The sequence below is a fragment of the Cynocephalus volans genome, chromosome 1, assembly GCF_027409185.1.
Source record: "Cynocephalus volans isolate mCynVol1 chromosome 1, mCynVol1.pri, whole genome shotgun sequence".
NCBI classification, from domain to species: domain Eukaryota; kingdom Metazoa; phylum Chordata; class Mammalia; order Dermoptera; family Cynocephalidae; genus Cynocephalus; species Cynocephalus volans.
Genome location: NC_084460.1, coordinates 112,387,091 through 112,407,508, shown reverse-complemented (window position 1 = coordinate 112,407,508; position 20,418 = coordinate 112,387,091). Strand labels below are relative to the sequence as shown.

The following is a 20,418-nucleotide window of genomic DNA, read 5'->3' as shown; positions in this document are numbered from 1 at the left end:
CTTTAAGAAACAAGCCTGTCAGAATTATTGTCCTTTTTAAAAAACTACTTTTGATGATAGTATCTGGACCCATATTTAAAACTACCTGCTCAACAACTCCATGTGGATGCTATATGAACAATTCAGACATTTTCCAAAAATGTACTCAACAAGTTCTGTAAAAGGTAAATGGCAAGATTGTTGGGAGGATTAAGTGAGATTATGTGCACAAAGTTCTTTTTATAATGTTTGTCATATAGCAGTTTCTCAATAAAGTAGAATTATCATTTCTTTCTAAATTTGGAATGGTGGCCCAGCCAACCCATCAGTTTCCCAGGCCAAACCCAAAAGGTACCGTGGATTTTCCACACAGACAATTAAACACAAAAATTCACAAAGCCCAGCTATGTCAGTTATTAATTTTTGCTTCTCAGCTCCAATTGCACCCTTTGATATATGCTCTATGATAAACAATGGAATACCCTTTAGTATTTCTCCTTTAAAATAAGCACCATATTAATCTTCTGCAGTAGAGGACACCAAAGGGATATTGTAGAAAAAAGAGACTTTTTATAATTTCCAGCTCGGCTGAGGGTCATCAAAGTGGATGTGAGAACAGCCAGTGCAGCCATGAGTCCAGAACACAGTCTCTCTGCAAACTTGCAGCCTTTGCCTGGCTGCAGTAACCTTTCCGTAGTCGCCTGTCTAGGTTTTATCCATTATCAGTGAAAACAGTGACTTTTTACTGAATTGGGTAATAGTTTTTGAATGCTAGAATAATATGTCCTCATTTTTTTTCTGTGTTGCTACCATGTAAAAGCGGTCATGACACACTTTTAAGTTTAATCTGCATTGTTAACGTATTTTCCATGATTTTCTTAAGTTCATGCAATCAGTGAAACAATAAATCAAGAAATCAAGTTTTGATCCATAGTGTTAGCCAATTTCCATGGTGTAAATGTTGCCACCATAGCTAATTTCAAGCTACCAACATGATATCACTGAATGTGGAATTGGAAAGGAATGAGCAGTAGCACACCATCATATACTATTTTCATTATACAAGCATAACTGGTGTAAATGACCCTAAGAGCATGCATTACAACAAAACAAAACAAAATAGGAAGTGGAGAGTTTTGAATACATCAGTTTTGTTTTAAATTTGATGAAAAATTTATAGAATTTAATGTTAATGTTAATAATTAACAGCTGGTTCTCAAAATTCCTGAAATTTTACCAATTGCCTCTTATCAGCTAGCACAAATCAGCTCCAGCAGACCACTGGATCAGACCCTCACTGATATTGACAAGTATCTAACCTGCCATCCAACCTCCCAGCCATTCATTTATTCTTCACATTTCAAACATGTACAAATAACAACCCCCTATCTACCATTCCGATTCAACAAACCTCTGAAAATGGCAAATGTGGTACAAACTCATTTTATGGTAGAACCAAATATGAACTAACATGAGGCCATTTACAGTTTTAATTACCCTATTTTGAATAGCACATGATTTCTGTTTCCTTCAAAAAACGTTAATGTATTTGATTATTTGGTGGTGGGGGAGGGTGGTCCTACAAGTCCACTTGAAGCAGAAAACAAACAGTATATGCATTGTTTTGCCTTTTTTAAAATTTGAAAAATTCTCAATTCTGGTCCCAAGGATTTTGGATAAGGGATTGTAAACCTATAGTGATTTTCATTAATTGTAAATACAGTCTCACTTTCTCAACCCTTTGATGCCTCCCATCACCTATGGGATAGAATTTCAGTTGTTTAATATTATGCACAAGGCCCTTTAGTACTTCAGTCTCTTAACAATTCCCCACCTTGTTCTCCTACATCAAACTATTTCTAGGAGTCTGACCAACCATGACTAAAGATTGAGTTGAGCTCATCAGTCATCCCACACCTGCATCTTAGACCCTTTTGGAAAGAATCAGAACCCATCAGTCTCAAGGCTAATTCAGGGGTTCAGTCCATATTCCTTGCTCTATCACTTCTTTATCTGGCTACTTCTTGTTCCCCAGCCTCCATTTCTGATTTGTAAAATAGGAATCATAAAATCAGCAAGCTAAAGCAAGTTGATGGATGTGAAAATTCTTTGCAATGTGCTGTATACATTAGGGGGCTTTTACTCTCGTCATTGTGAAACTGGAATCCCTGTCTGAAAGCAGACTTGCTTCAGATTGCTAGATTAGCAGTTGAGGGCGTCTGATCTCCATGGAAAAAGGTGAAGATGAATGTCCATAAAGCCCGGTCATTTCTGTCACACACGAAAGCGTCTTGCTTGTAGAGGGTCCTGTGTGGTTGGTGGGGTTAGGGGAGTTGGTCTATATCACAGTTACTATAATTCATAAGAATTGAATATATGGGTGTCATTCCATTATAAAAAAGAGGCAAGGGGGTAGGAGTAGACCCAGGCTTTCACCTTTCAGGTGAAAAGGTGTTTGTTTAGTTTTGTGCTTTTTTGTGTGTGTGGTTTTTTTGTTGTTTGGGGGGAGGAGTTTTGCTGTTGCTGTTTTGGGAGGTTGGAGGTTTGTTTGCTTTTACTGTTATTGCTTTTGCCTTTTCCTACATTGATGTACTACAATCTCCAATCAAACCAACAAATGAAGTGACTTAAATGTGAAAGTTCATCGAAAGCCTCCATTGTGCTCCTCCTGTGCCAATAGGGCCTCCCATCTTCTGCTTGAACAGTCACAGTGACTGCAAACCTTATTCTTTTAGTCTAGGTGCCTGAGCCATCTTCTTTATAACTGACAGCTTTTTCCATGGCATAACGCATGTCTGAACCAGCTGTAAGGTTCAGCAAGCAAACAAAAGAAACTGGCAAATTCTCACTATGGTAGAAGTGACTGAAATCAGAATTTTTCTTGAAAGTAGCTTTTGATGAGGAAGAAGGGCTAGAAGATTTTGGCAGAGAGGAAGCCCAAAAAGAACACCAAAAACTACCATTTAAAGAAGATAGTGGGTTCCAAAGTGCAAAGGAACAAAGTCTGAAAGCCAACAAGCAAACATGATTGCATGAAATTCCATGTGAACACCATATATCCCTCATCGTTGTCCTTAATTTAAATGATACCACAAAACAAAGAGAAATAGAAAACAAGTTTCCAGATAAGTTTTACCAACTTTTGAGCTTCCTATTAGGTTCAGAGCTGGGTTCAAGATTGGGTCTTTGGGGCACAGCTGTTCATATTTATCTGAAAACTACTGGTTTTACTAATCATTTTAGTTGATGTTAAATCAAGCACACAGAATTATGGTACTAAGTTTCAATGCAGATTATATTTGGATAGTTTATATCTACAAGTCTTCACAATCACTGAACAAAAACAATCAAATACAAAAGGCACATTTCTGTATAAATAAAACCAAACAATTATAATATGCAATATTTTTTAAATGACTGGTTCTATTATTTGAGAACTCAAAAACAGCCACAAATGAATTTCAAAAAAACCACATTTATACCTTCATTCTTATAAGTGAGATGCTTTGTAGGAACAGATTAGGTGAGCATTTACTTCTGACTGGACCTCCAGAATCTATGTTGACATTGTCCTAATCAAGGCAGACTTTTCATTTGCGTAAGTCAAATTTACTCTGGATGGGGAGTAGGGAATGAAAGCTAGGTCGGTAAAAGTGAATTAGTGAAAAGCTTGAATTATAGACTTTCCTTTTCATATAGGTAACCCAATGATGACAGAGATGAATAGCATAGAAATAAAGGCAAAGCTACCAAAAACAAACAAACAAAAACACCACACAACTTTTACCAATAGTTAGTACTCGTGAATGGAGGAGGGACACTAATGGCTGCTGAAAATCCACTCCGTGCTAGGCATGTGGCTCAGAATTTTATCAATGTTATCTCATTTAGTCCTCTCAAGAACTCTTCAGGTCCATATCATTATCTCTATTTTGTGGATGAAGAAACAAAGGCTCAAAATTTAGACATGTTGATTTTCAAAAGTTTATTTTCATTCAATTCTTCGAACCCATTTGAAACAATAGTAGAAGGTGGTGATCAGTTGGATGGACTCAGAGGTGATCTGGTTCTACTGCCCACTGATTGAGGAATTTGTTCTGCTGCGCTGGATGGTTAAACATTCAGCTGCTGCCCTTCTGAGACTTAGTCAAAGAAGATCTCCTGACCAGGGGTTAAAAATTAAATGATTCTTCATTCCAAGTATAGGAATTGCTGAGCTTCTTTGCTAGATCCTTTGGTGAAGCCAGAAAACAGAATATACTGAACCCATTAAGTGTCTGAAGTGGATATTCTAATTGCATTATTCATTTAATATTATGGGTTCTATAGTAGAAACAAATTGTCTCTTTCCCTTACTATGTGTATATTTGCTAATAATCACCTGGTGGATGAAGAAAGGGTCACACAGAAAACAGAGTTTCTGGGCAGAACAGAATGGTAACTATTTTCACAGTGGCATTTGCAATGAAAGCATTTATAGATAAGATAAGCCTTGGTGAACACAGGGAGTCCTTAAAGCAATAAGACTTAAGTGTTAGACTTGGTTTTATTCTGACTCTGAACAGCTGGCCTGTCTTCCTTATACTGCATGATTTCTCCAGTTTTGCTGCTCATATGATCGTACATAAGATAAAATTCAAACTGTATGTATGCTGATCTCATCTATCCTCTTTCTTAGCTTTCTTTTCCACTGTACCTGAAACAGAATGATTAGTAGCCCAATGTGGGTTATAGGGAGAGTGTTTATAAGGGGGAGAGATTGGAACTAGAGAGTCAGGATGCTATAACAGTCCTTGAGAGTTGATGTAGGTCTGACCTAAGTAGTCATAATGATGGATGAGTGAGGGGACCAACCTGGAAAACAGTTGTGGGGGGTCAAATTTGGTCATATCATCAGCCATGCAACACTAAGAAACTTGTCTCACTAACTGAATAAGTCAACCGATTATCTTACGTAGCAACCAGAAGAAATCCTACCACAGGTCCATCCCCTATTCTGTTATGTTGGTGTCAAGGAAAATGCTGTATTTCCACTGCCCTTGCCTTGGCTGTAACTACTCACTCTGTCAAGAGCCAGAAGCCTTGAATGGTCTCTCCAGAAGTATCCACTACGTGGCTTTTCAAGTCTTCCATGGCAGTCTCAATGGCCCCCGGCTGAGTGGGAAGAAGAAAATGGCTAGTTTAGAGAAGACAGAGCCTGCTTTGTGCTTATGATTAGTTAGTATATTCCAGCAGCTTCTCCAGAAAGCTGATCAGGAAAGTAGTTCTTGCAGTTGCCTGCTTGTTCTAGGCACTGCCTGCCAGAGAACTTAGTCTTGAACTCTGGTGTTTATTAAGCTTCTCTCCGGAGGTGGAGCGAAAGTGATCCAAGTTTTGTTTTTCATAATCTTACTCATACTTTCTCCTAGAAATGAAGATGGCCATTTTCAGAGGATCAGTTTTCCCAACAAATGTGTTTATCAGGAAGTTCAAGGCATTTAGTAATCTATAAATTTTTAAATCAAACCTTTTCTTTCTTCAGACAGTACATGCCAATAAAGCACAAAATAGCAGCCTTCTTCCAATGCTCTGACCATAGATTTTAACTGACTCTGGGAGATTACCTCTTTCTGTCTCCTCGCTTCTGTTTTCTTCACCCTTCCTCGAACAAGTTTCCTACTACAGGCCTAGCTGTAGCTTAAAGATTGATTGGCACCTGTCCTAATACATTTCTAGACCCTCTAGCTCAATGATTCATAAACTTCTGTGCACATCAGAATCACCAGGAGTGTGCGTTAAAATATAGATTTCTGGGACTACCCCCAGAGTTTCTGATTCAATTGTTCTGGGGTGGGACCTGAGAATTTGCATTTCTAACAAGTCCCCAGGTGACGCTGTTGGTGAGGGGACTGTATTATGAGAACCATTGCTCTTTAGGCCGTTATTACCAACATTGGCTGCACATCAGAATCACCAGAGAGCTTTTAAAAATCCTAACACCCAGGCTGCATATCAGACCAATTATATCAGAAACTCAGTGTGGATGGGACCCACATATCAGTATATCAGGATTTTTAAAACATCCCAGATTATCCCAATGTGCAGCCAATGTTGAGAACCACTACAATACAGGGCTTCTCTAGTTTAAGCCATTTTATTTTATCAACTAGGAAACTAGGACCAGTGTTGGAAGTAACTTGCCAAGTTCACTCAGCTAAGAAATGGCAGAGGAGGGACAAGAAACCCAGACCTTTCATTTTCAGGTCCACAACACAGTGCTAACCTCATTTCCAACCCTGGGCTGTGTTAATGACAAATAGAGTGTAAGATCTCATATCCCCTGTGTAAGAGGGCATTGATGCCAAACACCTAACCTTCTGTAAATACTAACACTCCTAATTCTTCCAGCCTGAGACCCTTCTCTCACAAAAGGAAACAGGGATACTAGCTTGGCTAGGACCCATTCAAATACCTCTTCCTCCCAGAAGTAGGGTGGTTGTAGGATTTTCATTTGCTTGTTTTCTCACCCTGGGATAAAAGGCTTTGAAACATTTTGATCACAGTGTCCTTTGTGAAGAAAAGTCTTATATGGGAATCCATACTTAAAAAACAGAAAAAGAGAGGAGATGCTTCAAATGAAGTGAGGATTAACAGTTCAGATTTTACCTATTTAGCTCCCCCCCCAGCCCGAATTCACTCCACACAGCCCAAGTCGTCCAGGGAGTAGACAGCACAGCTCCTGAACAGAGATGAGAGACTTGGGTTCATATTCCAGATCTGTCATGAATTAATTCTAATAACCATAGCCAATTATACAACTTTCCTGGGCCTCTATTCCCTTATATATAAGACAATTGACTGGACTACACCCAAACTTTCTGATCCAAGCTGATGATCAAAACTTCCTCTAAGTCTTTTAAAAAATATGATCACAGCCCTTACACCAAGAGATTCTCATTCTATCACTTTAACAAGTTTCTCATTGAGATAGATGGTCAGCCAGTGGACTGAATGATTTCCATCATCCTCTGCTGCTGGTTAAGAGTTGTCACCCCATGCCTGCTGAAACCTATGTGTCATGAAATTAGCAACTTCTGGGACATCAAATAAATTTTGAACTTCTGCTAACAGAGAAGGTTGTACCACAAAGTCAAAGGTTCAGATCCTCGTACCGGCGAGCCACTAAACAGAAGGTTGTACCAACATCTTCTTTCCAGCGACCCTGCTGGCAGGGCTAGACCTCCCCAGAGAGAATTTCCCTGTGATCCCATGTCAATCCTCCCTTCACCTAGCCTCAGCTCCCATGCTGCAGTCTGACCCTACAGGATCATTGGTCAAGTCCTCTAAAGAATAATGCTTTCCTTAATGATTCCACATGGGTGTATTTTCTGTCTCTCTTCCTACATTCACATAATTTTTTCCTCAACAAATATAGCTCAGTAATGAGACTAATACTTTTCAAGAGAAAGAATTGCAAGTGGAGTGGAAGAATAATAAAGCAATCCTAAAATAAGCATTTTGTTGAATGCTTTTAAGCCAGGTACTTTGCCATATATAGGTAATGATGAGTATAATATTGTAGAATTTTTCAAAATCTTACTTGTCTTCCCTATGAAAAGCAACTGGTAAAATCTATCAAAATGAAAAATGATCTATCCTTTGATCCAGATATTTTATCTCTGTGAAGTTATACTACAGAAATTATTGCATATTATTGCATACTACAGAAATTATTGCAAAGAAACATAGGTACAAAGTGTTCTTCACAGCTTTGTGGATAGCAAAAATTGGGGGGAAAATATATATACAAATATCTATCAGCAGGGAACTAGTTACACATAACATGGGGTATGTCTGTACATTGTGATATGATAAATGTATAAAAAGAATAAATAAGCTTGTGTTAATATGGAAATATTTCAAAATATATTAGAAAAAAAAATCACAAGACAGAGTAAGATATGTCACCATCTGTGTAAAAAGTAGAAGACAAGAGTAAATATTTGTGTTTGCTTGTAAATGCCCAAATTAACCTAGAAGGATATGTAAAAACTATTAACAGTGTTTCCCTGTATGTGGGGAAGGAATGTGATAGAAACAAAGGAAGGAGGTGATGTTTTATTGTACACCTTTTCAAAAGTGAAATGCTAAAAACAAAGTGTGTTCTTTATAGCACGGATTGGTAGCCTCTGAAGTCCTGTCAATATTCTCTCTCTAAGCTGTTCTTACCTTCAGTAGGAAAATAGGTCAAGCCCCTAAAGAACATAGAAGGAAAATGTACCCCAATAGAGGATTTTAGTCTCCTCCATTATATTATTGTTTACTATAATAAATTTACTTCAGCATTTAGGGTAAAAAATAAAGTAAAATAAAGTGTGTAAACACTTTGACTTTTATCTGGAACATCAAGGTTTGAATTTCAGCCTTTCTGAGATTACAGCCGTACCATGGCTGTAGGATCCTTGGTAAGTCATCTCATCATTCTATACATTGATTTGCTTATTTGTTAGATGGATACGATAATAATTGCAACAGAGTGACTGGGAGAGGCCATGAAACACTGTATATAAAAAAGTTTAGGCTGGCCAGTTAGCTCAGTTGACTAGAGCGTGGTGGTGATCCCTGTACTGACTAGCCACCAAAAAAAAAAAAAAAAGGAAACACTGAATAATAAAAGACTGTGTTATTCTCACTACTGCTAATATTAAACAGAAGGGAAATAGTCATACCAACTTTGGGGGATCAAATGGTTACTGCAACTGAACAGTTACTTTTGAGACTCTTCACAGCCTAAGACAAATTAAAAAATATGATGGAATAATATGTACACATCGTCTCACACAGAATAATGGGCAATATTGTCTCTTACAGTCTAGCACTGAATAGTTTCATTCGAAGCAAACCTACTGAGGAAATTTCAAAGACATATGTGAATGTTTTCTTGCATTTCCTTTAGCTAGACTAGCCTGCGGCCAGCTGTCACACAAACAATACCCACGTCCTGCTAATTTTCCCCATCAAATGAGCTCCTTAGGTAGACAGTGGCATAGAAAAGAATGCTCCTAGAGACTCAGACACTCAGATTTCTCTCATGGCCAGACAGGAATCACTTTTCAATGAACACATAAGGTAAGAAAATCAGCTCTACATCAGATATGATTTACAAAGTCCAATTTTTGTCTTTCCCTGAAAATGGAGAGAGAATGCATCTTATCTCATTGATGCTAAGGGTTTGCTCTCATAAAGAAAAATCATCTTCATTTCAATTTTGAAGAGATTTCAGTGTAAGCAGGGGAGTCAAGAAACCTTTTGCCCAGTGAGATATCTATTTTCTAGACCAGAAAGAAGCTCACACAGGCAGTAACAATACGACTAATGTATTTACTTGTTCCCAATGTGGGAGCAAGACACAGGAAACCCTACAGCAAGAGAAGAGGGAAAGGGAGAGAGTATGAAAGCCAAATTAGTGTCATGAAAGCCGCGATATCTTGCTACACAATGGCAAGCCCTGAACCTGCTTATTAAAGTCTCGTTGCTCACAATAGAACACAGGCTATAAAAAGGCCATGGGGAACCATTAATTAAATATTAAAAGATCAAATAGTTTTAGTCCCATTAGTTTGTATGTAATTTACATTCTCAAGTATAAATTTAGAGATAATTCCCCATCCCAAATCACTTTCAAATTTCTGATAAGGTATCTGCAAATATAGAGTCCTACAGGGAGATTAAAAATATCTTTCCCCATGTGGATTAAGTATTGTTCCTTTCATAAGAAGTTGCTTTTGAATATCAGTCTCTACAACTAAAACGATTATCATAATACACCTCGCGTTATTAGCCTAGAGGGGTACTTTTGTTCAGAGAAGGCACTAAGCCTTTTTTAGATACATTTAAGGAATAATAGCAGATGATCTAAAACAGGAAGAAAATGTTATCCAAGCAGATGATAGCAAGTGGCTTGGACCTTCAATTCTGTGACCTTTCATTCATTTTCTAAGGTCAGAGGCAGCAGGGTATGTTGAAAGGTGTCATAAGTCCCGGATTTCAGGTCTGCTGTTCAGTCCCCAAGGACTGGCCCCAAGGTTGCTGGTCACTCATCCTTCGTGTACTTCAGGGGTTGGATTAGATATTCCCTAAGAGCTTTCTAGCTCAGAGCAGATTGCTGCTAAGCTGAATTGGAGGGGCACAGTTTCAGTAAATAAAAAATAGGATGGAAACCTAAGGAAAGGATGTAACATCTCAGACTGACCCATAAAGAACATGAGGTTTAAGGGCCAGATTGACTTATTGTACCATCTGGTATTCGGATCTAACGTGAGGTTATGATGCTAAAATTATTTCTCGTTTGTCAAGATTTATCATATATTTCCATATCAGTCCCCTCTTTACCAATCCAGCTTGAAATTTATATAATCGATACTCCTTCTTATTATAGCATTGAGCACCTAAGAAACTCAGCACCATCCTGCCACAGAAAGCCAAGGGGCAACTTCCCTTTCCAGTTTAAGAGATATAAGCAGACAACAATCTAAATATTCCGCAGCAGTTAAATAAATTGTAGTACATCCCTATAGTGGGATATTTTGAAGCTGTTAAAAATGATGTTATGGAAGTATAGAACAGTCTTCAAAAAGTTCATGAAAAGATTTTTATTTTTTTAATTTATTTTTTATTAGCATATTCATTGTTATGAGTCAGTTATTCTTTATGCCCCTTATCCAATCCTCCCTCCCCCTCCTCCTTCCCCTCCACCTTCTCCTTCCTGCTCCCCCTCCCTGCTCTAATCACCATAGATTTGTTTTCTCCATCTGATAGATTAACTCCTCCTCTGTTGGTGTTGCCTGGATGATCTGTCTAGTACTGAGGCAGGTGTGATTAAATCAGATGCTACTTCTATTACTCTGGAGTATGCTTTGTGGAAAGAGAGGCCTTTTTTTTTGGGGTCTCCGCTGGTGCCTCTCCTTGCGTTAATGCAGTTCAGTTGAGAGTCTGGCGTGCCATCTGCACAGTGGCTGTGACTGCTGCTATAGAGACTAGCTGCTTTTGTGGCAACCAAGGCAATTGTGGTGACTGTGATGGACTACCCATGAGAAAATGGTGTTTTTAGTGGGCTCTTTACCTGGTCATGGCTGGGTTATGGCTTCCCTTGGCTCCACACCTCAGGACGCTGCAGGGCCCAGGAGTGGTGGTGGCAGCTTGTCTAGTTGTGACTAGTTTGGGCTTCCCCGCAGCTCCATGCCCCATTCTAAAATGTTGTTGCAGAGCAGTTGAGGGGAGGGGGTAAGGGGAAGGAGGAGGGAAATAGGGTGGGAAGAAAGGGGGGGGCATGATCGAGGCCCATGGCACCCTCCTCATTCCTACAGAGGAGACCCAGGGGGCTTTCAGCAGTGGCTTGGTCATTTCTGGGCTGGACGCAGATGTCAGAAGGGTGTGGCTGAAGCCTTCAGCATCCCCACCACACTGGCTCGGGGACCCAGGACACATATTATCTTTTAATTCTAATTTTCTGTGAACTTTTGGAAGTACCCTTGTATAATTGGTAGAGGAAATAATACTTGGCATATAATCCCATTTTATACAAATTTTTTATGTAAGAAAATAAGTGAAAAAGGATATGCACCAAATGTCTAAGAGCACATTCAATACACTTCAATTGGTTAACTTTGAACTGTGGATTATGATGACTTTTATTTTATTTTGCTTGTCTATGTTTTCTAATTTGTCTTCAATAAACCATTTCCTGTGCAATGATTTTAAAATCTTTTAATAAAATAAATTGCTTGATCAAGAAATTCCTTCACTCTCTTACTTGCTAATATTTTTTATTAGCATGTTCATCATTACAAATCATAATCTTTCCCCATGCCATCCACCCAACCTATCACTCCCCACCCCCCATCACTAGTATCCTTAGGTTTGTTCTCTCCTTCTGAAAGTTCAATGCACTACTGTAGTCTTTTCTTCCTTCCTTCCTTCCTTCCTTCCTTCCTTCCTTCCTTCCTTCCTTCCTTCCTTCCTTCCTTCCTTCCTTCCTTCCTTTCCTTCCTTTCTTCCATCTTTCCTTCCTTCCTTCCCTCCCTCCCTCTTTCTTTTCTTTTTTCTTAGCACCCTGTTATGAGTAAGAACATGTAATATTTCTCTTTCTGTGTCTGGCTTATTTTATTTAACATAATTTGCAACATATTAGAGGGTACCTCAAAAAGTTCACAGACAGATTTGCATTTTCTTCCAATTCTGTTTTTCCACAAACTTTTTGATATTCCGTCATATGCTTTAAATTCATACTCTGCAGTAAATTGGTTTCTTTTTCATTGCTGCATGGGGTCGTAGAACTATGAATTGGGAACTGGGAAACTTTGGTTCTAGCCCTAGCTTTGCCACTTACTAGTCTCTTGGGCAAGTCAACACTCACCAACTGCTGTGACATGGGCCAAGAAACTCCCTCTTTCTGAGCATTATTTCCTTCTGAAAATGAATGTGTTGACCAGCTCCTTCATGCTCAAAGTAGGGTCTGTGGACAGAGAGCATCAGTACTGCCAGAGAATTTGTAAAAATGCAGAATCTGATTTGCTTTCATTGTAAAGAGTGGGAAGCACTGGACCACATCATCTGTTGGTCACAATTCAGCTCTAAGAAGTGATTCTTTGTGATGACTCTTTCAAAGATCTGTGTCTTTAAGAGTCTTGGTCTTATTTAAATAACCCTCCCTTGAGAAAATGAATGAGCTTCCTCTTTACTGCTGCACACCCTACGCATCTACATTCATATGTCACCCTGGAGGTCACAGTGAGGTCATAGGCATCTTAATGTCATTCCCCAGGATCAGTTACAGAAATGTGAAAGCAAAATCAAGAACAAAGAGAGAGAAAACATTTATAATAACAATGAGATACCATTTATGGAATGTTTGTAGATTTGTCATCACTCTACTAAGAATTTTTACAAAGTTAGCTTATTTAAACCTCTATATAAAACTGGCATTTTAACCACACTTTGCAGATGAGGAAATTTATACACCACACACACACACACACACACACACACACACACACACACACACACACACACACACACTCCCCTCCATTTTCTCAACTACCACTACATCAGCAGATTTTTGATTTACAAACTAGTAAAACTGGATCATTCCTTTATTTTAAAACTGCTCATCATTATAAATTTTGGTTGAGCCAATAGCTATTACCTTCACATGTGTTAATGCACGTACACATGCTCTCTGCCAGTGGAAACTCTTCCTAATGTGTCTCTTGATCTGAAGGACAGAAAATGCTGAGTGCCTTGGAGATTTCACCTTTGTGGCTCCTAAAGAGTCCTCAGGTCTACTTTTGATTCACTAATAAAATTAGAAGGTTTTCCCTCACAAACTTTTGAGACCTTAGTGTTGTTTTCTATATACCTAATGAAGAAGGTGTTGTTTACATTGATTGGAGTCAGTCCACTGAAAACCCTTATAAAGGGGTCATAAATTCAACTGTGCATCATAGGAAGAGCACTGAAGATCCAGAATCCAGCTGCGATTTGTATTAGTTTTCTGTTGCATATAACAGAACCTCTGAAACTGGATAATTATGAAGAAACAGAATTTATTTCTTACAGTTTTGGAGGCTGGGAAGTCCAAGGTTGAGGGGGTGCATCTGATGAGGGCCTTCTTCCTGGTGGGGACTCTCTGTGGAGTACCATGGTGATGGAAGGTGTCACATGGTAAGAGTGGAAAAGTATGTGCTAATGTGCTCACTTGCTCTTCTTATAAAACCACTAGTACCACTCCCATTATAACCCACTCATTCATTAACCCATTAACCTGTCAATCCATAAATGGATTAACCCATTCATGAGGGAAGAGCCCTCACAATTCAATTACCTCCCAAAGGCCCCACCTCTCAACACTGCGACATGGGGGGTCAAGCTTCCACATGAGATTTGGAAGGAATAAACACTCAGACTATAGCACAGCTCTTCCACTAACATTGTGACTTAAATAAGTCACTTAGTTCCTCTGAAATTTCAATATGTTCAACCTTAAAATAAGGATGGTAAGCCCTCTGCTTCCTACCCAACAGTGTTACCCTGGAAAACCAAACATACAAAGGATGTTAATTTGCTGTATAAACTACATAGAGCCCCACAAATTAAGGCATCATGTGAAAAATAGAATAAATAAATAAATAATATAGGTAGTAGCATTGAACTGTGCCAATTTAACAAAATTGGTACCACGTTTTCTAGAAGTGCTTTTTCTATATGTTTCCAAATTAAGGTTGGCCACAGGAGACATTTGTGTAAGACTTTAAAGGCCTAAGTGAAACATCAGTTCTTTTCCTTATTGAAGACCAATGCAGGTCATCATGCACTGTGGCAGCTCATGTTCATGGCAACTGATAACCTGGTCACTTGATGGCAAGGGACAGCACCTGAACCTGCATTTCCTTTTTTTTTTTACAGTCAGACTTCCTCTCTAAGACTCTCCTGCTCCTGGACTGCCTCAGGGTACAGCTCAGTGGGAAAGGCATCAGCTTCTGAAAGTGACTCACATCATCAAGGTTGGGTTTGGTGGCAGATAGACACAGGTTCCCATTTTTCCTCATGAATTCCACTTTGTCATCAGGAATTCCAGTTTGTCCATGCAGTTTTTCCCTATTCACTATTCCCTATTCCCTATTCCCTTTTTACAACTGCCAACTAGTTGACCTATACTGACTTCAAGCCCATCACCAGATGTAAAGACAAAAGCTTTGTATAGACTTCTCAGCCAGCTCTCATATTTGCACCATCTCCCACTAATAAATTCCTTATTCCATCTCACTCAGTGTGTTCTTCTCTCATCAAACCCTGACATCATCAATATCAAAGAAAATAAAATTCTAGGGGATGCTTTGATTTCCTTTGCAGGTATATCTTACAATTTAATTTTGCATATTCAATAAAGTTCACATACTTTGAAAAAACAAACCATATGCTCTACATATGCAAAAACACTCATGCAAATACACACATAGTATAGGACCTACCAAAGCACCTTGCGCATAAGAGTATATGTAATGTTTAAACATAGACACACACACACACACACACACACACACACACACACACACACACACACACAGAGTTCCTTTAGTTAAAATTTTATATTAACTGAAGATAATCTATTTTAAGGGCTACCAAATCGGGATTCATTAGTTAAAGCTTTGTAAATAGTCATCAATCTAAGCCCCCATTTTTTATGAGATTGAGTTAAAATACTTTTGTTCATCAGAGATGTCCCACGTACACATGAAAATTAGATGGTTTCTGTTGCCACAGTGTACATTTCCCAATTTTGCTCCTAGTTGATTGTAGCCCATGAGCTAACCACTACTGTGTTAACAAGACTGTTGAAGGATTGGGAAAGACAATCTATAAGCAGAAAATAGAACTCAAAAGAGAAAGGTGTATAAACCCATGAATCACTCTCCACTTGATCCAAGTGCTAGAAGTTTAAAATATTGTCTTTTTACATCTCAATGTAGAAGCCCTATCCCCATTACCTGCCCAACCATTTACTTTCCCTGCTCCATTGCACAGGTAAGAGCACTCAGCTACAGACTTCAGCTACAGGTTTGATATTTAAAAATGCCTGCTCCCATGTTATAATACCAGAATCCCAATGTAGACCATTGAGATGCAGTGTATTCTCAGCAATGCTTTCTACTCCATAATCTATGTCTTTTCCAAACCAACAATGAATACCCACACTGGGTTCGCAGCTTTATATTCTAGCTGCTATGAATATCTCACAACAGATCATTAGTTCTTTGAGGCCAGGTTTAGCATTAACACGAGACTGAGGAACTGTAAGATCTAGAGAGGCTGGAGGACCTGCTTCTCCTTGATACTCTTAGTGTGACCAAAAATAGACCCTTAACTTATCTGAAGTTCAGATCTTTCATCTGTGAAATGGGGATGGCACCTACATCATAATTACTATGACTATTACATTTATTAAAATGTGACAACACTTGGTAAACCATGTGGTATATAGAAGGATATTAAGATTTTTTAAGGAGAAGTTTTATGTACTATTTAAGAGCACGAAAGATTTTACCCGTGCAACGAAGTACTTCCGTGAGATATAAGGCCGCTGATAAGGATTGGGGTAAAGTGTCGATTCGGTTACACTTGACTGCCTTGAAAGCTGCCCGGGCACTGGGTCCTTGCCTGGGTCCCCCTCCTCCATGGACAGGTGATCGGTCTCAGAGGGTTGGTCATCTCCCTCTTGCTTCAGAGACACAGGCTGGAATCCTTCGAAACTCCCAATCGCTGCCATTTCTTCAGCCTAAAACAAGGGAAGAAATAATCTTCTCATTAGAAAAAAGTTGCCTGTGTCCCAACTATGGCAAAATAGTCTATGATGAGCAAATGACATTCCTGAAACTGATGAACACGCCACACTTTAGCTGAACAGAGGCTCTGATGGAAGCAGCTCAATAACACATGCTGCTAAATACCACCGTGAGCCTCAGGGCATTTTACCAGAGGAGAGAAGCAGAGACTCTCCGGACAGAGAAAAGTAGTGCCATTTTCTCATCTTTAATCTCAGAACTGGAAGCTGAACAAGAGACGAGCAGTGTGAAATAATTATCAAACAATTTCGCTTCAAGATTTCATAGTATGTTTGCTTGAAAACCCACCAGGCCACAAGCTTACTTAAGAGTTAAAAGCAATGCTAATACACCTTCTTGTGTGTTTCTTGGGTAGTAATAGGGCACGAGAGCACTTAAAACGGAGCATATTGTTAAACCTCAAATTTCCAATTCTAATAATTTATTCTAAGAAAATAATTTAGACAAATGCCCAAAGACATACATACAGAGAGAAGGTTCTCATCACATTGTGTCTAATAGAAAAATATACAACTTTGTCTAATAGAAAAACATTGTATACGATAGCAACATTTGACAGAGACATTATGTCTAATAGCAAAAAATTGTAGTGACACTAAATATTCATCAGTAGGGAATTGGCTGAATAAAATATATTACACCATATAGTGAAATACAATGTAGTCATTAAAAATGTGTGTATATTTTTATCATGAGAAGACATCCAAAATATATTATTAATGGAAAAAAGTAAGATACAAAATAAAGGTGTCCTTGGGTATACACAGGGGATTGGTTCCAGGACCCCCTATGTATACCAAAATCCACAAATACTCAAGTCTTACAGTTAGCCCTGTGTAACCCGTGTTTAGAGCAAGTTGGCCCTACATATATGTAGATTCCTCATCCTACAAATACTGCATTTTTGATCCATGGTTGGTTGAAAAATATCTAAGTATAAATGGACCTGTGCATTTATACTGAAAAACTCGTATTTCAGTGTTTATAGCACATTTATATAGGGCTAGAATTCTTCTATCCAAATATTTATTCATATTTCTTAAAATCATAAGAAAGGAAGAAAGAAAGAAGGAAGGAAGGAAGAAAGGAAGGAAGGAGGGAGGAAGGAAGGGAAGGAAGGAAGATAGGTATGTATGTATTTGCATATGTATATACATTCACGATATGACAGAGGTTAGAAAACATCTGAAAAGAAGTAAAATAAAATATTAACAAGAGTTATCTCTAGATGATAATGTCACAGGTGGTTTTTATTTTCTATTTTCATGTTTCTGGATGCTAGCAATAATCATACATGATTTAAATAAAAACAATAAATTGATTTCCATTTTGCAAATATAAAGCAAAACAAACAAAATAGAAGGCATGTGCTAGCCTAGTGAGAAATGTGAACCTAAATGAGGCCGCCATTGTCAAGCTGAGGCAGGTAGTCAGCCATTCCTACAGTAAGCACACACTATCAAGGCTGCTTCGAAGCAGGGTTTCATGCCCAGTTTCATCATGTAACTGGAAATGCCATCACATTCTCAGAGCTGCCTCCGTGTTCTTAATCAAATAACACTAAGTTTAATTTTACATCCTCGGTTCTTGTGATACACCAGCAGGTAAGAAAAAGCCCTTCACCCCAGCAAGCCTCTACTCTTGAAATTGGGATTAGCTAGTGTATTCAAGAGAGGTAAAAATAGTATGTTCATATAATTTATTACCTAAACCTCAATACTTTGGCATACTAACAGTACTATTAGCAATTATACCAGAATGATAGAAGTAAACTGTACTGTCTCAGGCAAATGTGGACACATACACCATCATCCCGGGCAGTTTGAATGTAGGAGCAAATATAGTTGGTCAGGAGAACTCACAAGTGGAAAGCCCTCTGCAGTTCGCATTATATGTCTTTTACCTCTGATCCTCCCAGCAGCCCTGGGTGGGTTATTTACTTCATCCTCACCTTTCTGAGGATCGCAAAGTAGATGCGACCCACCCAGAGACACATTTGAATAGCTATGGCCACACCTGGACTCCCAGCCAGGGGCACATTTGGATAGCTATGATGGCACCTGGACTCGAAATCAGGACTCCCCAGCCATGCTGTGCCCATGTGTACCATGACGCCATGCTGTCATATAACAGGAAGGGCTTCACTGAGGTTTTAGGCAGTTTTTAAAAGTTAGGTGTACAAAAGGCAGAGATTGGCCTGTGTGAGAATAGAAAGCACAGAGAAGCAGGAGAAAATGCGAGTGCGCGTGTGTGTGTGTGCATGTGTGTGTGCGTGTGTGTGTGCGTGTGTGTGTGTGTGTGTGTGTGTGTGTGTGTGTGTGTGACAGAGAGATTGATTGGTGCAGCTGCAGCACTTTGGCCTCCCCGGCAGCTCCCTGCCCCTTTTATGCAGGTCTGCCACCTCTATTACAGTGGGTGTTGGAAGGAAAGGCATTTCTAAAGCTCCCTGTAACCTGTGAAGGAAGGTCTGTGCCATTGGGAAGGGAAGCCTGCTTCTGTATTTGTGCACTGTGTGTGAACACACACCTAACAACAGACATCTGCGAAAGGCTCCTATGCCTGGAAAACAGAGGGAGGATTTAATTAGCACCACTTCCTCTGCCTCAGGCTGTCTTCTCTGGAAACACTTGGGGAAGCACAGGGCTTTGAGACCAAGCTGTTTGAGATCCAGGAAAGAAGGAAACTCTCAGCTCCATTTACATTTTTAAAGCCATAAATAGTGGGAAAGTTGAGCCCAGCCATCCCAATCTAGAATGATTCTAGCTCTGTCCCAAGATGTCCAGTCATGGTGACATCTTGGAAAGACAAGGAACGTAACTTGGACAACTTCCCTGACAGGAGAGAAGTGCCGTGCACCTAAGCATCCCACTTCATGCCTCATCACTTCTGCTCAGACAATCTGTTTATTCCTAATTCAATAAAAAGTGTACTTCTATCCTGCATAGACTATGTGCACTGAAATAGTAAAAGCATATTAATATCAGTAACAAATCCAGCCAAAACCAAATGTTCCATTGCTTTTACATGCATGAATTATGCCTTACAACAGACCCATCAAGAGCCATTTACAACTAAAAAGATAATTATTTCATAAGATTTCCACAGTAAATTTATCTTAGCATTTAGTGCCCAAGAGAGTAAAAGCAGCACATTTCATATGAAAGCACAGAGTCAGGGCTTGAAAAAATAAATGACGTGTATACTTTTTGACCTAATCCTTTCATTCCAGGGATGCAATGAAAATTATCCTAAAGGAGGAAAAGACTGCAATATTAATTGCTTATTCTAGGTGGCAATAAAATATTGGAAACCAACTAAACACTTAATCGTCAAGAAATGGCTAAGTATATCCAATTGATATAGTGAAGATGTTTAACATAGCATGCACAAATGCCACAGCAGCACGGGTTAAAGGTCAATCTTCTTGAATAAAAAATAATAAAAGCAGAAAACAATTTTATCCAGTAATGGCCATTTGAATAATTTTTATATCAGTAAAGACTAGCAGGGAAATATTTAGATTTATTCAAGTGGTCAGACTGTGAATGAATTTTTGCTTTTTTAAAAAATTTTAAATCATATTAGTGCTGCATTTGTAATAAAAAATAAAATGTATGAATAAATGCCAAATAAGCCCCTAAAGTGCTTCCTTTCCTTTGGTAAACAATAAGCATTCTATATTTCTCAACTACAAGAAAATTTAGGGCTAAATTTAATATAGTATTGCATTAAATAACTTATTTTCAGATCCTGGTACAACATTCTCTCTTTATACATATCTTCATCTATCCCTCTGGGACTTTTTCTAATAATACTTCAGAAGCATGTGTAAGGTATAAATTACAGCTAGAGGATTGTCTAGTCCAATTCCTTCACTTTGCAAATGTTGGAACAGACTCCAAAAAAACAAATGACTTGCCCAAGGTCACACAGTTACATAGAAACAAAACATGAAACCAGAGTCCTAGTCTTCTGGACTCTAGTTCATTGTTCTTTCCTGTGCTTCAAGTTGCAACAGTGAGAAGAATAGCAGACAAGCATTCATCACATTTATGCACTG

The 20,418-nt window shown here is 38.8% G+C and overlaps 1 protein-coding gene across 1 annotated transcript in view; it reads right to left on the bottom strand.

The window, feature by feature from the left end:
- The window catches only part of TPRG1 (tumor protein p63 regulated 1), a 103,576-nt gene extending 87,294 nt beyond the window's left edge, over positions 1–16,282 (bottom strand). The window contains exons 1-2 of the mRNA XM_063087602.1: positions 16,061–16,282; positions 5,042–5,133 (exon numbers count right to left, since the gene is read on the bottom strand). Coding sequence (XP_062943672.1) covers positions 5,042–5,133; positions 16,061–16,282 — 314 coding nt within the window. The remainder of the gene's footprint in view (positions 1–5,041; positions 5,134–16,060) is intronic.
- Positions 16,283–20,418: the final 4,136 nt, after the last annotated feature.